Source organism: Erpetoichthys calabaricus, chromosome 3 (assembly GCF_900747795.2).
Source record: "Erpetoichthys calabaricus chromosome 3, fErpCal1.3, whole genome shotgun sequence".
Lineage (NCBI taxonomy): Eukaryota > Metazoa > Chordata > Cladistia > Polypteriformes > Polypteridae > Erpetoichthys > Erpetoichthys calabaricus.
In genome coordinates, this window is record NC_041396.2 from 219,980,843 (window position 1) to 220,005,153 (window position 24,311).

The 24,311-nt window shown below is 37.2% G+C and overlaps 1 protein-coding gene across 2 annotated transcripts in view; it reads right to left on the minus strand.

The window, feature by feature from the left end:
• Window positions 1–2,111: 2,111 nt before the first annotated feature.
• dcbld1 (discoidin, CUB and LCCL domain containing 1) overlaps window positions 2,112–24,311 on the minus strand; it is a 71,922-nt gene continuing 49,722 nt past the window's right edge. For both annotated transcript variants that reach the window (XM_028797811.2, XM_028797810.2), the window contains exons 9-15: window positions 23,184–23,308; window positions 13,293–13,440; window positions 5,956–6,051; window positions 5,773–5,857; window positions 5,379–5,428; window positions 3,791–3,910; window positions 2,112–2,997 (exon numbers count right to left, since the gene is read on the minus strand). In XM_028797811.2, the coding sequence (XP_028653644.1) occupies window positions 2,483–2,997; window positions 3,791–3,910; window positions 5,379–5,428; window positions 5,773–5,857; window positions 5,956–6,051; window positions 13,293–13,440; window positions 23,184–23,308 (1,139 nt within the window). In that variant the 3' untranslated portion in view covers window positions 2,112–2,482. The remainder of the gene's footprint in view (window positions 2,998–3,790; window positions 3,911–5,378; window positions 5,429–5,772; window positions 5,858–5,955; window positions 6,052–13,292; window positions 13,441–23,183; window positions 23,309–24,311) is intronic.

The following is a 24,311-nucleotide window of genomic DNA, read 5'->3' on the forward strand; positions in this document are numbered from 1 at the left end:
GCACAGCAGTATGTTTTTTTTCACATTAGTGAACATTCAGAAATATTTCGATTTTTTCTAAACCTTTAAATGCTTAACTCTTTTTTTGTTTTCCTGTTATTTCTCCCCTTTTTCTGAGTAGTTTGCTCCCTTCATTTAACACTAATAATGACAATTAACAGGCAGAGCAGACACCCAGGATGACGCGTCCGACCCAACTAATTGGTAAATAATCAAATAACCAGAACACCTAGAAAATCAGGATGAAAATACTGTTTAAAAAAAAATGTACTTTTAATTAAAAATGACCAAACTTGTAATTTCGACACAATTACAAAAACAACTGTAGTGTACAAGGAATACATAGCCACATGTAGGAGAAATGGGTGTGCCTGGCCTCTACGGTTAGTCTCTCTGAATACCCCTTGTGCCGTCCTTCCAGGAGCCTCTTGAACCCACCACTGCCGAGAACGTACCTGAGGGAAGAACCTAACAAATGAGGACACTCGCACAAAGCAAGGGGTAGGTGCATAAGTGCTTTTATTAAAAATGCACAAAAAGTGTCCAAATTACAGTGCAGGGCATCAAAATTCAATAGGTAAATAATCCCATTTAAAGTCCATGTGATAGTGGAGGTTAAAAATGAGCCATAAATAAATCCATTAAAACAGGAGTGAAAATCATGCAGGAGTCCCCAGTGCTTCAGTTTAAAGCTGATGTTTCTGCGGCTTGTCCTATTAGGGACTTGCAGCCCCGTGAGTTGTCTACCAACAGGCACAGACAGACACCCTTCAGACCTGCTTGTGTCCCTGCCGCCCGTCCCATGGCGATCCACGGGGTGCTGCCTTCCTCGACTTGGTGTATTGTGGTTGCTCCTGCTCCCTGGGTGTTCAGCAGGACAAACCCTCAGCCCCCTCTTGAGTGCTGGCCATGCACTGCTTTCCCTGGGGCTCTATTCCCGTCCACCTGCTTCCTTTCTGTTGCGCTGGCTCCCTTGTGCTCCTGTCTTTTAATCTTCACTCTTCTTTTTTTTCTTCTTTTGGATTTTTTTTCTCCACTCGGTTTCTCCCCCTTCTGTGCTGTGCAGGCTCCTTTATGCTCTGCTGCCTAATTGGATGTGAGGAGCCACTCCCTTCATCATTAAGGTGCTCCTGCCTCCATATCTGTATGCGGCACAGTCAGCCAGTTCCCCAGTTAACTGCAGAACAAAATGCACGCCCGCACCTAATTGAGGCGCTATTATTTAAAGTTGGCTCGCTATTGTTAAGCTGAAAACCCGCTATACCACACCCGAGTTGTCACATTGCATCTGTAGGTGGTAGGTTGCCTCCACATTACTTCAGAATGAACAATGAAGGCTCAATGTGTTTAGGCATTGGGTTACCATAAAACAGCCCGGACAGAAAAAAAAAAAATAGGCACTCCCCTTATTTCTGTTTTATTTATTAAACACTGCCAAAAAATAAATGTGTAAACATTTTAGGAAATTTAAACAACAGCTGCAGTGTTTCACATTTTCCTTCAACACCAAGAAATAAAATATCAAAAGTTTGATTTTATCAATATTTCTCCAATGAATTTTCCCAAAGCAGTAAAAAGAAACCTTTTCTTGCAGAACACTTGACCAAGCGATGAGAATATTGAGCATATCTCCAGGCACCAAACACCTTAGCACCGAATTTAAACAGCAATCTGACTGCAGCTTCCTGACTGCGCTGCTTCAAGTTCACACATACAGCAGTGCCAGCTCGCTCACTAGCCCCCCAAACATTTTAACTCTCAGCAGAAATAACACTGCAAGCTATGGGAACAGATTGGTTTCAAAGTTTGGATATTTCCATCTTAAGATTTTATTTTTTTAAGCAAGTTCCTCACTAATTACCTGCTAAGAAAACAAAACAAACATGTTTAAGACATTTTCAAATTCACTTGGTTGTCTGTTTTATCCGAGAAACAGTATGCTATTGAAATGGGACAAAAAAAAAAAAAGGATATTCCGATTGCAGCTACTCAAATGAGTATTTTGAACGTTTTTTTAAGGAGCAAAGTCTTTCATTTTGCTCCCAATTATTTTAATAAAAGAAGCTCTTAACACAACAATTAGAAATTGCCATACATTCAGCCCAGAATGCATTTTGCACATTAAAACAAGGGTGTTTTATACCACTTTCTCAGAAGAGAGCAGGAGTCAATGTCATTGTTGCCTAGTCACAGAAAGGCACCGTATCATTCCTTACTACTCTTTAAAACAAATTGTACATCACATGCCGTCACCCTACTCTTACTCTTTGCAAGACGCCGCTCGGTAGCTGCTGTTATTCATAAAGCATCCTGGTACATTCTAGAAACTTGATGTGCTCAGACCAAGTTTTTGCTCATTTTTTTCATAACTTAACACCTTATTATCAAGACAAAAATAATTTAACAATATAACTCTGCAGTCCTTAGAACTAAAACAATAAATAGGAGTGTTTGAGACTAATAACAGTCACATCATTAAGATTCATATGACACGGAAAGCTGTTGGTTTTAAACAGTCTCTTGGTGCCGAGTAGCCCTCAGTCACTAAAGTCGTTACTTGTGGCTTCTGATAATCATGGCCGTCTACAGCTGATATTACAATGGTGTTCAGGTTTGGCGTGTCATATCCGGTCTTTTCAGTTTGCAGGTTCTTGCTCAATAATTTTGGCGTCTGGTAAGCTTGAGTGACCATTTCTGAAGTACTGCAGGAGCCACAATCATTTCCATTAAAAGAGGACTTTTTTGTCAATGACACTTTAGGCACGTTATAGCCTGTGTCTTTTCTAAAGGTGTGTCGCTCTATTATAGGTGTAGCATACTCTGGTTCCTGACTTGTAAGAGGCAGAGCATACTGGTTAGCTGTCTTCAGACTGTTGTAGTGTGTTTCCAAGTCGTAGTGTGCCAATTCCTCTTTTGTGTCCATGTCCATTGGTCTGAATGTAGATCCTTTTCTTGTAACGGTTCCTGTTCCCAGCATAAGAGGTTGCTGGTAATCTTCTAACAACAAAAAAAAAAAAAAATACAGCAATGATTGAATTTATTCAGAAGAAAAATGAGGTATTCTGGGATGAAAACAAATTAAAAAGCAGTATCAATGCATCCTTCATTGTATTTCTTGTCACAAATGTTATCCTGGTACTATATAGGAGTTCCTTTCATTGATGCAGGCTATTCAAGGAATTTACTAGCAAACTGGATGGTTGAGTGTGTGTGTGTGTGTGTGTGTGTGTGTGTGTGAACTATGCTGAGTCAAGAATCCCTAGAAGTTGACCTGGCAACGTGCCATGTCCACCCCTAGTATAATGCCAAGAATTTCCTGAATGTTTCAGCAAAGACAGACACAACTGTCAGTCATAGCGCACAGAATGTAACGGGGTTCGCATGGCTGTACCCTGACCTTAGTCAATCATAGAAGACCTCAGGAACTAACTCAGTCACTTCAAGTAAGTTAGCTATTTGGAAACATGTTTGTGAACTGGATGAACATTGAAATAAGAAAGAGTTACTCTGCATCCAAGCCAAAAAGGAGAGTGCTGAACCGGTTATCAACAAACACAGTCATGTACAGTCGAGGGGGGTGCACTCCGGCAAAAGTGAAGCAGCAGCAAAGCTGAGGTTGAGCTAGACACGTGTCCGGTGGAAACCCTGATTCATGCCTTGTATCCGAGTCTGCATTTTTTAAAATTTCTCATCCATAGTTAATGTTAGGAATTATGGAGGCATCTGCAGAGGGGGCTAGACTGAACACCATATACAGAGAAAAATACATAAAATTAAAGAGATAACTTACCTGCCATGTTACTTTTCACAACATCAAATGTCTGCAAGATTTCCTTTTCTGCATTGTAGCCAATAGTAAATTCAGTTGACTGCTGCCTAGCAAAAGGGTGTTTAATTTGTTTCCAACAGCCTACAGTGTAAAATGAAAATAGTAACACTTAATATTCAGTAACATGTTATGGAATTATACTATCATATTTACTATAGTATTTTTATTTTTTATTGTCATATTTACTATTGTTTTTTTAATTGCTGCTATAATTAGTGTAAACATTTTTTACTTTGAGCATATGAAAAATCCCTGAAAATTCCCATATGGAAAGTAACAAAAATGTGAGTACTAATTAGTGTAAATGTATCGCTATAACTTATTTCCCATTTACATAAATAATACAGAAGAGTTCATTTATTTTGTGCCAAGCTTTTCCCAATAACCAAATTAATCCCAAAAGTTATCAAAGTGTTTAAAATATCTACTCAAGAGACAGGACAGTATTTGTAAAGATTGTCTCATCACAGCACAAACTTCACTAAAGAGAGTAAGCTCTATATATTGCATATTGTGAGAGATCTCCTATCAGATCTGAAGGACAACCGCAAAGATACCTAAACAACATTACAAAAGAATACGGCCTGGCTGAAACTGACAGCATCTCTCAGTTTCCTCTTTTCAAACTGGAAGCGGAGTATCACACCTAAAAAAATTACAGAAGCAGATGAAAGGAGGAGACAGAAGGCGATTGCAGTTCATTTGACAACAGCTATGCAAAAGGAGTTGGGGCCAGAGTGGAAGTGAAGCTGGTGCAGTTGCTCCCAGACTTGGCAGTGTCTACTGACTATGCCACTGACAGTGATGTAATGAATGTTGATCCGTACTTTTCTATTCTTTGCATTAATATTTCATGCATCGCTTTTTTTCTGTGGTGTTGTTAAATACATTTGATTCAGTATTATGCTATACTTCAGTCCAATAATAAAATATGATTTCCACTTTTTTAATGGCGTGCACATGATTTTTCATGTCCATAACAGTGCACATAACAGAATTCACTTTGTAACATTACCCACCATACCAAGTCCAAATAAACCTGCTCATGAAGGGGTCTAAGTTAGTACTCTCCTTTGTTCCCCTTTTCCAACCCCAAGAACAACACTGTAACTGTGCTAATCCATCCATCCATTTTCCAACCAGCTGAATTCGAACACAGGGTCACGGGGAGGAAACCCACCCAAAAGTTAATCTCATTACAGTAAATGAGTATTAAGACTAGATCAGCATGGGATTATCCTGCACTGATGGCACACTGCACCCGACCCCATGTGTTTAACTTTCAGCACTTTCAAACTTGTAAATATCTTTAAAATATGTTAACAATTATTTAAAGCAGGTGGTTCTTTTTATTATTTCAGTACTATATCTTGTGAATTACTCTTTACCTCGCTCAGTTTATGAAATGTACAATATAAATATTGAATTAGGTTAACATCGTGTTCTTGAGTGTTAATAATGGTCACTTATTTACAGTAGAAGATTACGATACTAAGCATACACCTAGGTCTTAGAGTCAATAAAGGCTCATCATTAGAGGACTACAAACCTTCTTTCTGAATGTCAGTTGTCCCATATGCATTATCCTTCATCTTCTTCCTAGAAGAAAACCACAATTAAACCCTCAAAACTCCAACCCTGCTTGTTTCATGGTCTTCTTCATTTAGTGCACACACATTTAGCTTAAAAGAAGTACTTTTTTTTATATAAAAATTAAAAAAAAGCATACAAGCGTTCTGATCATGACAAAAAGACTTTTCACCCTTTATTCAATCTGGTGAGCTAGTTTAGTTTCTTTTCCTTGAAATTTGTCACTTCATAGGCTCTGCAATTTTAATATTTATTGAACAAATAAAAAAAATGAAACAAGCAAAGCAAAAAGTGATCACTTAAAATAATTTTGAAGTGTCAATTAGGGAAGAAAAATAAAAACTTTTACTTACCTTTGCAAAGTCTTGTAAACACAAACAGCAGTCAACAGAAAAAGTGCCGAAAGCACAATTGGGGCCACAAATTTAGCTAACCTCTCTTAAACAACAGAAAAAAGAAATTGATTTAGAGTGAAATATGGCCATTTACTTTTTATTTTAAAATACTTCTAAAACATGTTCTGTAAATGATTTTACCTAAATTATCTTCAGATGGAACAATCTCAGTTTTAGCATCATTGATGGTGTGAGTTGTGTTGTCCGGTTCTAAATATTGAAATACTGACCTGTTTTCTTAAACAAAAAATAAAGATATTAAATATTTATTATTAAATCAGTTATAAATAAAAACGTAGTGGTTAACACATAAAAATATTCTTACACATCCTCTGACACTCCAAATTCCTTGTATGCGTATTCCTGGTGTTGGACAAAGTGGGCACTGCCCATTCTGCTACTCTTTTGTGGCACAACAATTCTGCTTTCTTAACGGGGGTGCAGGCTTCCAGCTGCAGCTCCATGCCCCGCATTCCAAACAAAGTGACAGAACTCTAGCTTGTACCAGGATCTGCCTGGACTTCACCCGATAACAAAGGTGTAAATCAGAGTTGCACTGACATCTCTACAGAGGCCCCTCTACAGACCTGAACCCGGAAGTGCGAAAAGGGACTCAATTGAGGTCAAAGTTCAAAGGATAACAACTAACATGGACAGAAAAACTTGCCTATTAGAAGACAGCGATTTTGTAAGTGGATGTGACTTTAATCCGGTCAGGATAAGGTCCAATCTTTCTTTAAAACTCTGCAACCCAACTCTCAAAGTAAGTTGGAAGAAGCAAAGAATGGCAGGGAATGTGGAGAAGCTTGTAGAATTGTGAATTGAACACACTCACTGAAATTCTCTTGGGAATGCTAGAGAACTTTGGGACTCTTTCCAGGGACACTTTGTACATTCTCTAAAATAAGTTTGTAACATCTTCCCTCAAAATAAAGCTATGAAATGGTCTTCCATGGAGAGCCGAAGCCAACAGATTTTTCTGTTTGTGGACCAGAAGCGGAGACCTAGTCCTATCTGCCAGTAGTCTAACTAGGCCAATAAACCGTTACTTCAAGAAGGAAGCTTCAGCCTCTAAACTCTTGGGCTATAAGTATAAGTAATACCTTTTCCCTTTGAAGTGGCAAAATGACAGCAGAAGGCAAGCTGAGGAAGCAGCAGCACAGCACTGACAAAGATCAGTAAACATAAAAGAGTGCACTGCAATGCATGAAGAATCCTCCACTTGAACGCGGACCAACAACAAAGCAATAACTCTGCACAACACTGGACATCATCTTTAAAGACTTGGCATTATAAAACAATCTTTGCTAAGATAAACACAGAATTATAAATACCAGCAAGCAGCCAGCCTATGTTATATGTTTGTCTAGTCTGTCTGTGGCCAGTCTTACTGGTATATGTCAATATATAGTATACAGTACATGCATTTATCACACTTCTTAAAACAAGTGTGCTTCAGTTACCTTCATGCAAGTCTAAAGGCTGAGAAACATGCCTCCTACAACAGTGAAGGTTAAGTTAAAGTTGCAGCCTTGGCAAATTACTTGATTAATTACCAGTATTGGCGAAGGTAAAACTGATAATTAACCAAGTTAAAATTTCTTTTTCAAAATCCTACACTGAGAAATGTACATTTCTTGATTTTGCTGCAAGATAACACCACAAGACCTTCAGCTGAAGCTCCAGCACAAATGAATGTGTGCCTATTATGTGGTCTGTTCATTAATACACTTTCAGTATAATTTTGGGTAGAGATACCTGCTTGTACTCAAGTGAAACATTATTTTTAAATCAACATGCACCACACTTAGAGAAAACTTTAAAAACTTGAATGTAGGAAAATAAATACACAAAAAAACTGAAGAATCTGGGGCAAGACACTAAATAATTTCAGATTTACTACTGGCCTGAAAAAATACATGCTGTATTACAATTACTACTCTGTAGACCTGACTAGAAAACAAAACTAGTACATCTCGCAATACTTCTGTGTCAGCACTGATTAACTTAGCCATTCTACTCTCTCAGTTCATCCATCCATCCATTTTCCAACCCGCTGAAACCGAACACAGGGTCACGGGGGTCTGCTGGAGCTAATCCCAGCCAACACAGGGCACAAGGCAGGAACCAATCTCGGGCAGGGTGCCAGCCCACCGCAGGACACACACAAACACACCAAGCACACACTAGGGCCAATTTAGAATCGCCAATCCACCTAAACTGCATGTCTTTGGACTGTGGGAGGAAACCCACGCAGACACGGGGAGAACATGCAAACTCCACGCAGGGAGGACCTGGGAAGCGAACCCGGGTCCCCTAACTGCGAGGCAGCAGCGCTACCACTGCGCCACCGTGCCACCCTCTCTCAGTTCATTTCTTGCAAAGTTTAATAAAATTCACTTGAAATATGGAACAAACATAGGAAAAAGCAGGCCTTCAGGCTACACTTATACATGCCCCTATTGCATCCCTCACACATTTTAATGTTTTGCTCATATTCCTGTTGGTACAAGATCTTATTTTGATAACTCTCTTTTGGCAGTTACTTGAAATTAAAGTTACATGTGTGAGTTTAGATGACTGAGGCATAAAAGCCATAACTTAGAGGCCTTGGTACTGTGGTGGCAAAAATCTAAGTTGAGGAATGACTCCTACAAACCGGCTTTCTGCATTAAGTTATCTTATCCAAAGTCAAAAATTGCTGCTTTGCTCCAAAATGACCAGCTGTGGAAGTATCCTTTTCCGAGTATAAATGCAAAAACATATAATTTTATTAGTTGTTTCCATGCCTGGCTATGCTGTAAAAATGTCTGTAAGAACAATTGGAACTTAAAAATACCAGAAAAATCATTATGCATTTGTGCATAATACACAACGTACACATTCAACCTACTAGTAAAAAGGCAGGAGTATGCAGGCAATATACGATAAAGATTTAAACTTTCCACATTAGGACTATGCCAATTATTTTTTGATCTTGTCCTAAAATAATTTCATTTTAAAAAGGTAAGATGCACCTTCAAGGATATTCAACCATTTATTTCCATTATTGTAACAGTTTATACAGTATATTATTTTGACACTTCAGTATTATATAACAGTGGTAATTATAATAATACATTTGTATATTTAAGTCTATGTATGCTTTTTTTTTTTAATGTACAACCTAGAGCCATTTTGATAGAAGAATTTGGAAGATGAGGCAGAAGCGTACACGGGTAAGATTCATCAAAAGGGAAAAAAGAAAAAAACAAAAAAACCACAGGAACAATGTAAATGTTGTAAAATCCAGTTTATTATATACAGTACCAGTCAAAAGTTTTAGAACACCTCAGTGTTTTTGTTTTTTCTTCAAATTTTATCATTTAAAATGCAATGAATGACCTAAAATGGTGAAAATGTAAGCAGTAAACTGCCAGGGGTTTAAATATAAAGTTTAGGTTAGCAAAAACTGAAAAGAAGGAAATTTTACAATATTACAAATGGGCCTTCTTCAGGGAGCAACTAATAGGTTACAACCTACAGATGATCTGCGGCAATTTACTGTAAGTAAACTAGGCCTTGCAAGTTGAAGCAAAAAAAATGTCAGTGCGTATGGTGTCCTGCACAATCCAAAAGCAACTGGAAACTGGGAGAAACTCGGATAGGAAAAGATCTGGCAGACCCAAAGTCACAACCCGATCAGAAGACAAGTTTCTGAGGGTCACCAGCTTGTGTGACAGGGAACTCACAATACAACACAGCAGCTTCAAGGATAGCTTAACTGTGGTCGAAAAAAGCAAGTCTCACTTTCTACTGGGAAGAGGAGACTTTGTGCTGCAGGTTCGAAAGGGCAAGTGGCGGTAAGAAAGCCGTTCCTTAAAGGACAAAACAGGGCCTTGAAATACCGGCAGTGGACTACTGCAGAGTGGAAGAAAGTCTTATGGACTGATGGATCAAAGATTGAAATTCATTACACAGGGTGTTTGTACACCATCAAGATGGTGAAAGGATAGTTCCTCGGTATGTGACACCAACTGTCAAACATGGAGCAGGAAGACTAATGGTCTGTTTTTTGTTTTTTTTTGCTCAGCTGGTGATTTGCACAGAGTGACTGGCATTCTGAATCAAAAGGGTTACCACAGTTTGGCTGTTACATCAGCAAAAGGTAGCTACTTTGATGAATAAAAAATTTGAATACAATTTTGTACACTTAATGATTCCTTGACTTATTCTTTTTATGTGAAATTATTTATTTGTTCATTCCCTTGAATTTGTGAAACATTGATATTAAACTGCATGCATTTCCATGTTCTAAAACTTTTGACTAGTAGTGCACAAATATACTGTATATATACATGCACACACACTGTATTAGTTGATTCCTAACTGTAGGCCCTGAAAGTTCTAGCAGTTATCAGAGATCATCAAAGTACTGTAATATTATCTATTAAAATGAAAGACACTATGTAACCAAAATCTGCACAATAGTGATGAGCAAACTCTGTAGAGTTTGGTAAAATCTGAGACATGCATTAAAGTCAATTGTGAAGAAACTGAACTAGTTTTGATTTGATTATAATGGTGAAATGGTCTTTTAAAGCTTCTCTAGGGATAGGGAAACCTCTTCCAATTATGCTGAGCCGATTATTGTGGCCAAATATGTAATCCGAGATGTGAGGCAGCAGTACCAGCTTCAAACAACAAAAAACGCAGGCGGAACGAATACCACAAACAAAATACAAGACACGGACAATAAGAAAATAAAATATAGATCATTGCCCCTCTCAAAGTTGGCTTGACCCATTTTCTGAAGTGACAGCTCCCTTTAAGAACGCTTTAAGGCTTGTTCTGAGATCCAGAGCACATTGCTAATTATGCATGCAAATTAACCATGTGGTGCTGTGCTGCCAGCTGACAGGAATCAGTGTTATAGTTCCAGTAGCGGTACTCGTAACAGTCTCATTATGGTCAGTTAATGCAGTGTTTTATTGACAACCCACTAACAGCCATTGCAAACTGTCCCTTGGTGAAACAAGTCTGAATTGAGGTGCATGTGGGAGGGATCACCCTTAATGAAACAAGCACACTTAAAAATGGAGAAACATATCATGCTGCACTGTCGACTGCTTTTTTGACCCACTGTGTTCCATTTGCAAAACAATGGCGGCAGCCTGCAACTGACCTAGTTGTTAACTGAGCGAATTTATCCCTCAAATGAAAATACTGCAAGCTTTTTTTAAACAAACATGGAATGAAAATACAGCTGGAGTACTGATAGGGGCATGACAACAATGATTTAATAGGCCCGCGTAAAAGTTCTGAAGATGGCTGCTGAGTGATGTCACTCTAGCCTTCAAAGCATCATTGGGCACTGGGGGAAAAATATTTGTCTAAGCTAGCAAAAGGTGAATTTCCTGGAAAATATTTGGTGAACAAGCTCAAGAATACAGAATATTTGCTGTGAAAAACACTTTCAACAATCAGCACTACTAGGCAAGCACTGGCAGGTGCACATTACTACAGTGCATCCTGAAAGTATTCACAGCGCATCACTTTTTCCACATTTTGTTATGTTACAGCCTTATTCCTAAATGGATTAAATTCATTCTTTTCCTCAGAATTCTGCACACAACACCCGATAATGACAACGTGAAAAAAGTTTACTTGAGGTTTTTGCAAATTTATCCATCCATCCATGCAAATTTATTAAAAATAAAAAAACTGAGAAAGCACATGTACATAAGTATTCACAGCCTTTGCTCAATACTTTGTTGATGCACCTTTCGCAGCAATTACAGCCTCAAGTCTTGTTGAATATGATGCCACAAGCTTGGCACACCTGTCCTTGGCCAGTTTCGCCAGTTCCTCTTTGCAGCACCTCTCAAGCTCCATCAGGTTGGATGGGAAGCGTCGGTGCGCTGCCATTTTAAGATATCTCCAGAGATGTTCAATCGGATTCAAGTCTGGGCTCTGGCTAGGCCACTCAAGGACATTCACAGAGTTGTCCTGAAGCCACTCCTTTGATATCTTGGCTGTGTGTTTAGGGTTGTTGTCCTGCTGAAAGATGAACAGTCGCCCCAGTCTGAGGTCAAGAGCGCTCTGGAGCAGGTTTTCATCCAGGATGTCTCTGTACATTGCTGCAGTCATCTTTCCCTTTATCCTGACTAGTCTCCCAGTTCCTGCCGCTGAAAAACATCCCCACAGCATGATGCTGCCACTACCATGCTTCACTGTAGGGATGATGCCAGGTTTCCTCCAAACGTGACACCTGGCATTCACACCAAAGAGTTCAATCTTTGTCTCATCAGACCAGAGAATTTTCTTTCTCATGGTCTGAGAGTCCTTCAAGTGCCTTTTGGCAAACTCCAGGCGGGCTGCCATGTGCCTTTTACTAAGGAGTGGCTTCTGTCTGACCACTCTACCATACAGGCCTGATTGGTGGATTGCTGCAGAGATGGTTGCCCTTCTGGAAGGTTCTCCTCTCTCCACAGAGGACCTCTGGAGCTCTGACAGAGTGACAATCGGGTTCTTGGTCACCTCCCTGACTAAGGCCCTTCTCCCCCGATCACTCAGTTTAGATGGCCGGCCAGCTCTAGGAAGAGTCTTGGTGGTTTCGAACTTTTTCCACTTACGGATGATGGAGGCCACTGTGCTCATTGGGACCTTCAAAGCAGCAGAAATTTTTCTGTAACCTTCCCCAGATTTGTGCCTCGAGACAATCCTGTCTCGGAGGTCTACAGACAATTCCTTTGACTTCATGCTTGGTTTGTGCTCTGACATGAATTGTCAACTGTGGGACCTTATATAGACAGGTGTGTGCCTTTCCAAATCATGTCCAACCAACTGAATTTACCACAGGTGGACTCCAATTAAGCTGCAGAAACATCTCAAGGATGATCAGGGGAAACAGGATGCACCTGAGCTCAATTTCGAGCTTCATGGCAAAGGCTGTGAATACTTATGTACATGTGCTTTCTCAATTTTTTTATTTTTAATAAATTTGCAAAAATCTCAAACTTTTTTCACGTTGTCATTATGGGGTGTTGTGTGTAGAATTCTGAGGGAAAAAAATGAATTTAATCCATTTAGGAATAAGGCTGTAACATAACAAAATGTGGAAAAAGTGATGCGCTGTGAATACTTTCTGGATGCACTGTATGTTAAAAATATATTACAGTGTATTGTGCTTTTTTGCAGAAGTTCTTTGATTCACATTTTAAAAGCAAATTTTTCAAAGTACTTGTCAAATACTATATTAATAGAAATTCAACTCTGAGCATTGCTTATTAAAAAAAGGCAGCTACTTAAAATTAAAAATGAACTATAGCACTGAGCAAAATAAAATCAATTAGGAGTACAGAAGTAATATGTCATCAAGGACTTGATCAAAGTGTGGCTTACAAAGAGAGGCAAATAAAGATAATCAAAAGCTTAGTGTTTATTTCACCTCATATCTATATAAATAATAAAAATGAATACAAATAAAAGATGCTTACTTTTCAAATGTTCACACCCAAGCACTTTAACTTTTAAGGCTATCCTCTGATTCCAAGTGTTTGGAATGATGCGGATATATCGTGCCAAAATAGATGGAAGGAAATTGTTACGGGTCTGATGCTTGCAGTCAAAGTTTCCTTCAAATACCTATAGCATGTTACAAGAGAAAAGAATATTGTAAATTTCTGTACAGTATAGTGTTCTTAAACATGTCTTAAAAATTACCAACAGCTTCATGAAGCTTAAGTTTTTAAAAACCATTAAGATTCATAAAGATTAAAAATCAAAGATTCAAAAAGTAACAATACAAAATTTATTACAATAATCATTTATTACTAGTATGAGGGAAATATTTTTCCAAGTCTTGAACTGGTATGCACCCACGCTGTTGGGATGAATTATAATTTTGCTATCAACAATGAATGAAGCACAAACTGTCACTTTTTTAAATTTGTGGTTTTGCAACTATCTTCTCTTAGTGCTTACATTTTTTATGTGCAATTTATATGTTAAAAGAGATATCTGTGACATGTAAAAGTGCTTGAGTCAATGGAAAGATGAATAAAATTCACATTATTTATTTATCTTCAATATAGCAATTTTTTATGAAAAAGTTTTTTCCATTTCAAATAATACAATAAAAAAAAAAAAACGGCTACATTTTTGTAGTCATAAATAGCAGCCCAATAAAATGTACCTATAAAAAGTAATCGCCCACTTGACGTTTTATGATTACTATACAACACTGAATCACAGTAGACTTAATTTAGCTTCTTTGATGCTGATCTTTGCTAGGATCATCCTCAATAGGATCCATGATCATTTGCTCACCTACCTGTGACCAGTCTGGCTTTACCTCTAAATCTACTATTGACCGCATCGTGGCACTGAGGGTTCTAATTGAGCGCAAATGCAAATAAAGGCAGCGTTCATTGCAGCCTTTGACGATTTTTGTAACGCGTTCGACTCAGTTTGAGTTGGTTGCCCTCAGTTGCCCTGTGCGACATCCTGAGACTTTGCAGGATACCCCAAATTTTCATCAGGGGTGTGTTCTTGCTTCTGCCTTGTTTAATGCTTACAAGGACTGGGTGTTTTGGCAGGGTCATGGGGTCCAGCAGCTGTGAGACATCTGTTGGTGAAAAAAAGATTCACTGATCTTGACTTTGCCAATGATGTTGTGATCTTTGTGGAGTCAATGGAGGCTCTGATCGAGGCTCTCGAGAGACTGAGCAAGGAGTCTGAGTGTCTGGGCTTGCAACACTTGCAAGTGTCCTGGATAAAAACCAAGATCTAGGCCTTTAATGACCTCTTGGGCACAGCTTTCAGCAGTGTGTCTGTTTATGGAGAGGGTGTTGACCGTGTTGAGAGGTTTACTTACCTTGGCAGCAAAATTCATGTCTCTGGTGACTCTTCCTATGAAGTCTGTAGACAGACTGGGAGAGCAGGGGGGTAATGAAGTGATTGGAAAGGGGTGTGTGGCGCTCCCAATGTCTTTGCAAAAGGACAAATCGTGATTTTTTCTTTTGGTAATAGCCATGCTGTTTTACAGAATGTGATAAGAAGAGAACAGGATGGTGCTTTTGAGTGAGTTATAGTAATGAGTAACTTGTGTATTTTGGTTTGTAGACATTTATTCATATCCAGTGTATACTGAAGTACAGTAGTACTCATTTTAGGCTTTGATGGTAATGGAGAGTCGAGGCCTTTAGCAGTATTTAGCTTTGAATGAACTAACTTTAAATCACCTTTGTAACATTACCTGAATACCGCTTTTTTATTTTATTTGACGAAAATAACATTCCATACGATCACGTCAAACTTAACAAAACAGTATTCAACCCCCTCCCCAACGAAATAACACTTTAATACAGAGGTCTGGTGCAATCTCTTTCACACCAGTATCACCAAGGACTGCATGTAGCATGTTCAACACTAAGCAGCTAAAGTGAAATATTAGCCCTTGGTTTAAAAATGCAAATACTGAATACAGAAAAATACTTAGTTACATGGTACTTCTGAAACATCTGATTAAGCAGTGGCACTATAACTGTGTTCTGACTTAGAACACTTCCCGGGCAAAGCTGGGCAACACAGCTAGTTACAAATATAACACACAAAACAATTAATTACAGAAGTATTCATCCTATTTAATATGACATACCTAAATCATCATTAAAGTTAATTTTTTTAGAGGGTAGTAGGGATGTCATGATACCAGAGTTTTTGTAGTCAATGCCAATAGCAGGGAAATCTTAGGATACTTGATACCCATTTGACACTACTACAAAAACAGAAATCCTATTCAACATATTTACCTTCATTGAAAAAAGAGAAAGAAAAAAAACACCTTACACTTTAAACACAAACAAATAAAAATTTAAACCATGCCATGTAGACTTAAAGTAGCTAAACTATTTTTTTAATTAAAGTACCTCCAATATTCAAGTAAAAAATATTTTGACTCAGTAACACAATGTTTATAGCTCTTGACAGTAACAGCAGCTTTAAAATGATGGTATAGCCTTCAAATAAATACTGAATTACCTTTTAAATAAACTAGTATTGACATTTATTTTTCAAAATACAGTCAACTTTCTATTACACAATTTTCCGGGCAGAAGACTAGAAGTGCCATGAAAAAAATAAATAAGCATATGGATAAAAATAATATCAATTAACTGATCATGTTATTACGTCACAATAACCACCCTAATCATGTTGTGTACTCCATGTTTACTAATGTGAACATGTCCGAAAGAACACATCAAAATCTTATTTTCTCAGTGTTTTGTCTTGTACCCTTTTATACTCTTTAATGTGCAGACCTTTAAATGTCTTAAGTCCTATACTCTTACCACTGTGTCAGGTACTGTAGTACAACAACCTCTGTGAAAGAGTTAAGAGTTAAGTTACATATTTAATTATGTATAATCAATCAATAATATACCCAAATTATAAGGAAGCAGAGTACAACATGTTAGTTACAAACCAAACCATATGCTCTTGATAACGCTAGATGTAGTTTCAGGTGGCACACAAACTAGTAGCTACACTATATCAACCTTTCTGGTCTGCTCTCTTCAGAATGAATGACAGAGAGATGATGCTTTCGCAGATGCCCTCCTTTTTGTCCCTCTGCAGCTCCTGAGGCACACACACTGGACACTTCCGATGGCTTTTCACCTAAGAAACAGCTCATGAACAGCCCCCTCCCAGATAGGCTACTTTACAGTATGGGGAGGTTTAATATTTACTAATAAAAAAGCTCACCAGTCTAGCCTTTTCTGTAGTAGTAAACAAAAAAGAACGAAAGTCAAATCCTAAAACTATCCCAGATAGTTCTTCCATTCTCAGTTAAACTAGGGTTAGTAAACTGGTTTTCCTAGCTTCATGACTCTAACATTACAAATAAAGAAATACTAAATATTTATCATCCTATTTGCTAAATGTTACTCATTGTATTCTCCACCACATTCAGTTTTCAATTTTGGGATAATACGGACATTAAATAATAAAATTTGAGTTCTAAATAAGGTATTTCAAAAATTCAAAGTATAAATTGTTAGGATAGATAAGAAAGAAATATTTTTCATATATTTTCACCAAGTTGAGATGTTCTCTGGGCTGCCACACTATAGCACTTTTATTGTTGTTGCTAAAAATTTATTTAAATGACTACTGTTATATTATGTTAAAATTTGACTAAATGGAAAGCTTTTTTGAACAAGCTATTGCCTAAACAAGAAATGTAATTTAGTACTTAGCCATATCAAACGTATGCAATGTAAGTTTATAGCAAGTGGGAAAACTATGCTCCACAAACCCACAGTACAAGTGGCAAGCAGCCCCAGGCTACTCAAAATATTGTTAAATTAGCCCTACTATATTTGTTTTCACCCTGTGCTTGACTGCCACACTGCCATGGTATTTTTTTTGATAAGTGTTCCATTTTGTGGTGCATCACTAATGCTTGTCATTTTCACACTTAGATTTTCCTACATTTTTTCTCACTTGTTGATGGATGTTTCCAAAACATTTGTCTACTTGCAGTCAAACATGAGTGCGTAAATTACTTTTACTTGGTACTATAGATACTGTTTTTAAAAAAAAAAAACCAAAACACTAGTACTATTACATTTCTGGAGTTTGGTATCAACTGGATACTGGAGTATCATTTCTTGTGGCTCTAGTTTGATTGCTAAATAGTACGCTTTCAGGTCTGCATGGTGTTTGTAAGTTCTCTCCATGTTTCTGTATATGTTCTTTGTATACTGCAGTTATATCCCACAATCATGCAAACAGATTGAGAGGCAAACTGAAATTGGATAATCTGAGTGCTTGTGTGCATGAGTGTAGGTGTGGACAATATGGACAAAAAAGCTAAATAAAAATTATTTTGGAAAAATTGTAATTCTCTCAATGTATAGGAAATAATGTTTACTCTACATTTATTTATTATTTTTGATTACAATACAATGTGCAAAGCATCAGAAGCTTCCACTACGGCTTGAATTTTAATGTTAGCATTAATTTGTTTAAATACCCCAAAATATCCAGTAAATATCCTACATTTTCTGTGTCACTATTATTTATATATATATATATATATAATTTGCAGTTAGAGATCCACAAAGGGAGAAAAAAAACGAATCATGTATCATAAAATAGTTTTATTCCTGAGCTTTCAACCCCTATCAGGGGTCTTCATCAGAGGATAATGCTTAGACTTACAAGAATCAAAGGCAATATATAGCATCACATTCAGTATTGGTTTGATGGGGGGGGTGGGTGGCGGTGACTAAGTCAGTTTGATCAAGGGGGGGGTGTATCGTTTAATTAAAGTGCATATGTCCTTCTTAAGTTGGCATATGCTGGGTTTATGTCCAAGTGTCTGTTGATGGCATTTTCATCTGATAGCCAACGCCATCAACAGACACTTGGACATAAACTCAGCATATGCCAACTTAAGAAGGACATATGCACTTTAATTAAACGATACACAAATCAAACTGACTTAGTCATCGCCACCCCCCCCATCCCCCCCCCCCCCCCAATACTGAATGTGATGCTATATATTGCCTTTCATTCTTGTAAGTCTAAGCATTATCCTTTGATGAAGACCCCTGATAGGGGTTGAAAGCTCAGGAATAAAACTATTTTATGATACGTGATTCGTTTTTTTCTCCCTTTGTGGATCTCTAACTGCAAATATGCAAACCCTATCACAGACCTTCTCTTCCATATTATATATATATATATATATATATTATCTATAATAATAAAAGGCAAAGCCCTCACTGACTGACTGACTGACTGACTCACTCACTCACTGACTGACTCATCACTAATTCTCCAACTTCCCGTGTAGGTGGAAGGCTGAAATTTGGCAGGCTCATTCCTTACAACTTACTTACAAAAGTTAGGCAGGTTTCATTTCGAAATTCAAAGTGTAATGGTCATAACTGGAACATATTTTTTGTCCATACACTGTAATGGAGGAGGCGGAGTCACGTATCGCGTCATCACGCCTCCTACGTAATCACGTGAACTAAAAACAAGGAAGAGATTTACAGCACGAGTCACACGCGGGAACGAAGGTAAATGACGTTAATTTTTGACTGTCTTTTAATACTGTGTAAGCATACATATTAACACGTGCAATTAAACGTGTGCATTTACGGGGTGATTTCTCAGGCTTAAAAGCTCACCTTTTATCAAACGCGGGAACAAAGGTAACTGACGTTGTTCACTGTCTTTTAATACTGTGTAACCATACATATTAACACATGTGCAATTAAACGTGTGCATTTACGGGGTGATTTCTCAGGCTTAAAAGCTCGCCTTTTACTAAAAAGGTAAATGCAAAACTATTTTCAATCAGTTTATTGAAACGCTCCCGTTAAGGATTGCAATAACATATTCGCGAGATAAAAGAACGAAGTAGGGGGAAATGGAGGAAGAGCCGCAAACAGCGAACAGCAAAAAATTAATTAAACAATTGAGAACGGAGCAACTTAAGCATACAAGCATGTTCATAAGGGAAACAAAGCACGGTGTAAAACGCAAGTTTAAATTAAGTTTATAGAAATGCTCCCGCTGCGGATTGCAATAACATATTCGCGAGATAAAACTTTCATGAGAAGACACGAGGTATAAACGAACCACACGCCGTGGCGCAACGTTAGGGGCAACAGTTTCAACCATTCTATGATCTGCTTCTCGCAACTGAAAGACGGCACATGGCGGATGTTAGCCGACTTGCTGACCGCAACGTTAGGGGCTTCAACTCTGGCGCTGACGCCACATCTCAGTGCCAACACTTTGCAGACTGTACTTAAAAGACACGCCCTCCTCACTGGACAGTTAAAAAGACCAATCAAAGTAACGATGACATCAAGTATTACCCAATCAAAAGTAGGAAAGGAGGCATCTTCATAAAATGCGTGTGGGATGATTTGCATGAGACGCTGCTTTAAAAAAAAAATTATAAAAAAAATACGGGATAAATCCCGTCCAGTATTGATTCAAAATGGGACGCGCAATTTCATTCTCAAACGCGGCACCATTCCGTATTTTAAAGGACGGGTGGCAACCGTACAGTGCCAGGTAACCACCCATACAATCAGATTGTGATTCAGACTAGGAATGCAATGAATGTAATTACCCAGATCTACATACAAGGCGAAAGTCTTGCAACATTCAAAGATGATGGTTTGGGATAAGTACACCATACAACATAAAAGAGCTTATGAAGCCTTGAACCGAAAAAAGTAAGATCTCAGAGATCGTAAAAAAAAAAAAATAGGAGGTAATGTCGTTTTACTCGCTGTACATTTTAGTCAAACATTAACAGTTATTCCACAAGGGAGACCAGCAGATCAACTCAACGCGTGTTTAAAATCCATGCTTCTCCCACGCTCGGTTATATGTCGGGTGTTCTCGGGTAGGTGCACCAACAAATGTATACATTTAAGCATGTAATGGGCAAACAAAAAATGAGGTATACCCGAAGGCACTGCAGTAGTACTTAATGTAACTTTACTTCTTAAATGTTAATGTTTTACTGTTTAATAATTTATACGCTTCTTATATGTTGTTCAAATTCTTTTATCAAAATACCACTGACAGCGCAATGCACGATAACATGGAGTGAATACACCATACGCATCCGCCCACGGCTGCCCTGCTGTGCGCAGATAGGAGTTCATTCTACAATAAAATAAAATAAAGATAAAAAGACTAAAACGATCATCACCCATAAAGCGGATAGTAGACGTGACGTACTATATGTGTACCACATTTCAAGTGTATAGGTGAAACGGTTTGCGACCTACAGGTCATTTAAAATCCTGGACAGACACACAAATTGCCACGGTAGCAAATTACAGAAGAAGATTTTACTGTTTAATAATTTATATTTATATGAAATCTGCTTCTTATATATTACTTCATATTCTCATATGATAATGATGTTAATGTTTATATTGATTTCTGTGTTATTAAAACTGCATGTATGTGTGTATATGTATATATATATATATATATATATATATATATATATATATATATATATATATATATATACTAGCAAAATACCCGCGCTTCGCAGCGGAGAAGTACTGTGTTAAAGAGGTTATGAAAAAAAAAGGAAACATTTTAAAAATAACGTAACATGATTGTCAATGAAAGCCCGTTTCAGTCAGTAAGTCTTATGTGTGTGTTTATGTATGTGTGTATATATATGTAGATGTGTATATGTAGATATGTATATAAATGTTTATGTGTGTGTGTATATTATATATATATATATATATATATATATATATATATATATATATAAAAGACAGCAACAGTTATAACAATGACAACACAATTACATTGACAATCATGTTACGTTATTTTTAAAATGTTTCCTTTTTTTTTCATAACCTCTTTAACACACTACTTCTCCGCTGCGAAGCGCGGGTATTTTGCTAGTATATATATATATATATATATATATAAAAATGAGGTGGGTGTTACACAGTGCAGTTATCAAATACCTTTCCAGGGGAAAATGTTTTGGCCTAAAACCAAAGTTTTACAGACTAAGCCCACAGTGGACAGCAACTCTCCAATCTGTGCCAAGTTCCAAAAATGCCCCCTAGGAGCACTTACCTAATAAAGCACAGGTGTGGTCACTAAATAATGTTTCCCTGGGGCAAAACAAAAACTCCAAACGAAGATATAGCCTAGTACATTGGTATATGCTATAATATGAATACTTGCACATATCATACAAATGTATTGGCATGAAAAAAATATGGAAATATATCAGCTGGTACCATTTCAAAAGATGCAGATGATACTGTATATTTAGTGTCTGTCCTGATTTGGAATAAAGTAGTGAGTGGGAATGAATCAGTCATACTTAAATCAGCATCATAGAAAATGATATGCGAAACATGTCGAATGTAATATTGATAAATCCATATTGTTCTCCTGTGAAGGAAAAATAACTTTTATATGGGCAATGCTGTTAGTAAAGTTTGCATTAGAAAATAATATAAGCTTCTTCCATGTTGCATTCCACCCAAGTATTATATTAATATTTTTCTGAAGGTTCACAATACCCAATGTTAAATTTTCCACAAGATGGAAGGCACAGAGCTTGTGTTATTTTGTGCAGTTTATGGTAGGATTAGGTATTCTTTACAAATATTGTTAAACATCTGATGATGTATATTATATATCTTTAGGCAATGCTTGGATTATTAACTTTTTTAGAAAGTTAACTGACAGGTTTAAAAAAATATGATCAGGGACTTGGCAACTGGTTATTTCAATAGATTGAAGAAATGAGGCCACTCTAGTAATGTACAGCTTTCCAAATTCTAATTAAATTATTACCCTCAGTATATTACTGTTTTCTTTCAATTCCGCACTTATTTAAGATAGGATTGGCTGATAATGGCACCTCAATTCAATGAAGCATTAACACAAAATTTAGACAACAGGACTACTGGTTAATACTACTTAACATAATGGGTGAATGTACTAACACAGTGTTAATCTCTTGATTCAGTGTTTCCAGTGAAAGATGCTGACATAGTCATTTCACAGGCTTTTCAAAAGCACCAAAGAGAATAATATTTACAGTAATCCTGCAGACCACTGTGCAATGACAGTCATTTTGATAGGAGTTAATATAGTGTTTCAAATAATGTTCAATGCAGATGCATCACTGTTAATGAGCAATCAGACCATCACTTGACTGCACATATGATAAACACCAGACCACAACAGGACTAGCTGCGGATCCTGATCTCCTACTGTTGTTCCCTGCAATACCACTTAGACCTGAACATCATTTCCTGCTGGTGCTTTACTCTGCAGTCTGTTCTGGATACAGTGCTAGTATGCACTGCTACTTGGGTCATACTCCATTCTCAAAGAACAAACTAAAGTTACACTCAAAACAGACACAGAAATGACAAGTGATTAGTAAACAGGACAGCCAAAAACAAATTTTATTTACCAGGACAATAACAATACCACAAAATATTAAGTCCGTTTCTGCTGAACTATTGTGGAAATGCAGTTCTCTAGGCTATAGATGACTATATTTACTGAAAATGATTCACCACTATAATTACTGAAAGGTTTAAAATATGAAACAATTATAGATATTGTCTTATCACTCAGCTGTACAGGAGTATGCCATACAAGGTGCTGGTGCTCCATGCATCCCGTTTGCCCATAATGTATAGATGCATTCTTTCCCAAAAAAGTCCCCACATGAGCAAAGCAGTGATAAATTCTGTGCCACATGTAATATGAAAACAAGTGGTGAAATATGATATAAACTCAAGATTTAGATAAACATTTTAAATATTAATAGTAGATGTTACCTTATCTTCGATCCCAAAAGCATTTCGGTAGTTTTTCCACACTGACCCATCATTGCTATACTGAATTTTATAGCTCTTCACATAAAAATTAAAATCTGGAAGTGTTGATCCTGTAGTTATGATCCCTAAAGATAAAAGGGATAATTATTTCACTGAAAATTTTAAATTATTAGCTTAACAGTATGAAAAACTATTTTCAATTATTTTGATACACAAAAATTAACTGGTAAAATTTTAAATTTTTTGTGAATATGGTGTTTGAAAGGTACCATCTGCAAAATCTTTAGTCCTACTGGGAGACTTAAATGTTCACATAGGGAATGACAAGACAAAGACACCTGGATAACTGATTAGGAGGGATGGTGTACCTGAAGCAGTTAATTGTTACTGGGGACTTGAAATGCTCAAACTCCATATTTGAATACAAGGTTGTTGATAGGTTGACCTAGCACAAGAGTAACTTGGTTTATGGGTGCACCATTTGGGGGGGGAAAAAACACTGAAAATGGCACATTTGGTATTTTGCCAAATGAGTAAAAGTGCTCAATTTGTTGGCCAAATGTGTGACACTGTTTTTGTTGCTCTCTTACACCGCATGTTTAAGTGTCTCCTGTTCTGCAAAGAATGAGCGATACCTTACATCTCAATACACTCAGGGCATAGGAGCCATTTTTAGAGGATTGCGCTGGATTGCTTACAATGAGAAATGAGTAGTAGTGATATAATGCAAGAAACAACAACGCTTTTATAAAAGCAAATGCAAAAGATAAGTAAATAAAATTTAATCAACACAAATCAACACTGCAAGTTGAGTTTTCAAACAATGAAGATCCTTGCACCTTACTAACCAATGAATGGTCAATCACCCCTAAAAGCTAACTGCACCAATATTTAAATACTGTTTATTAATTTATTTTCAGTTGAGTCTTTAGGTGCCTTGAGCACGAAAAGGACATTATATAAATAAAGTATAAATATAAATAAAATGTATTATTATTATTATAATAATATAGAAAGTACCTACTCAGGTGGCCAAGTTTGTCTGCATTATACAAATCAGCGCCCAGTGGACCAATTTTGTTTAAACTTGACATAATAATTATTCTTCAAGAAAATTTCTCTGTAAAG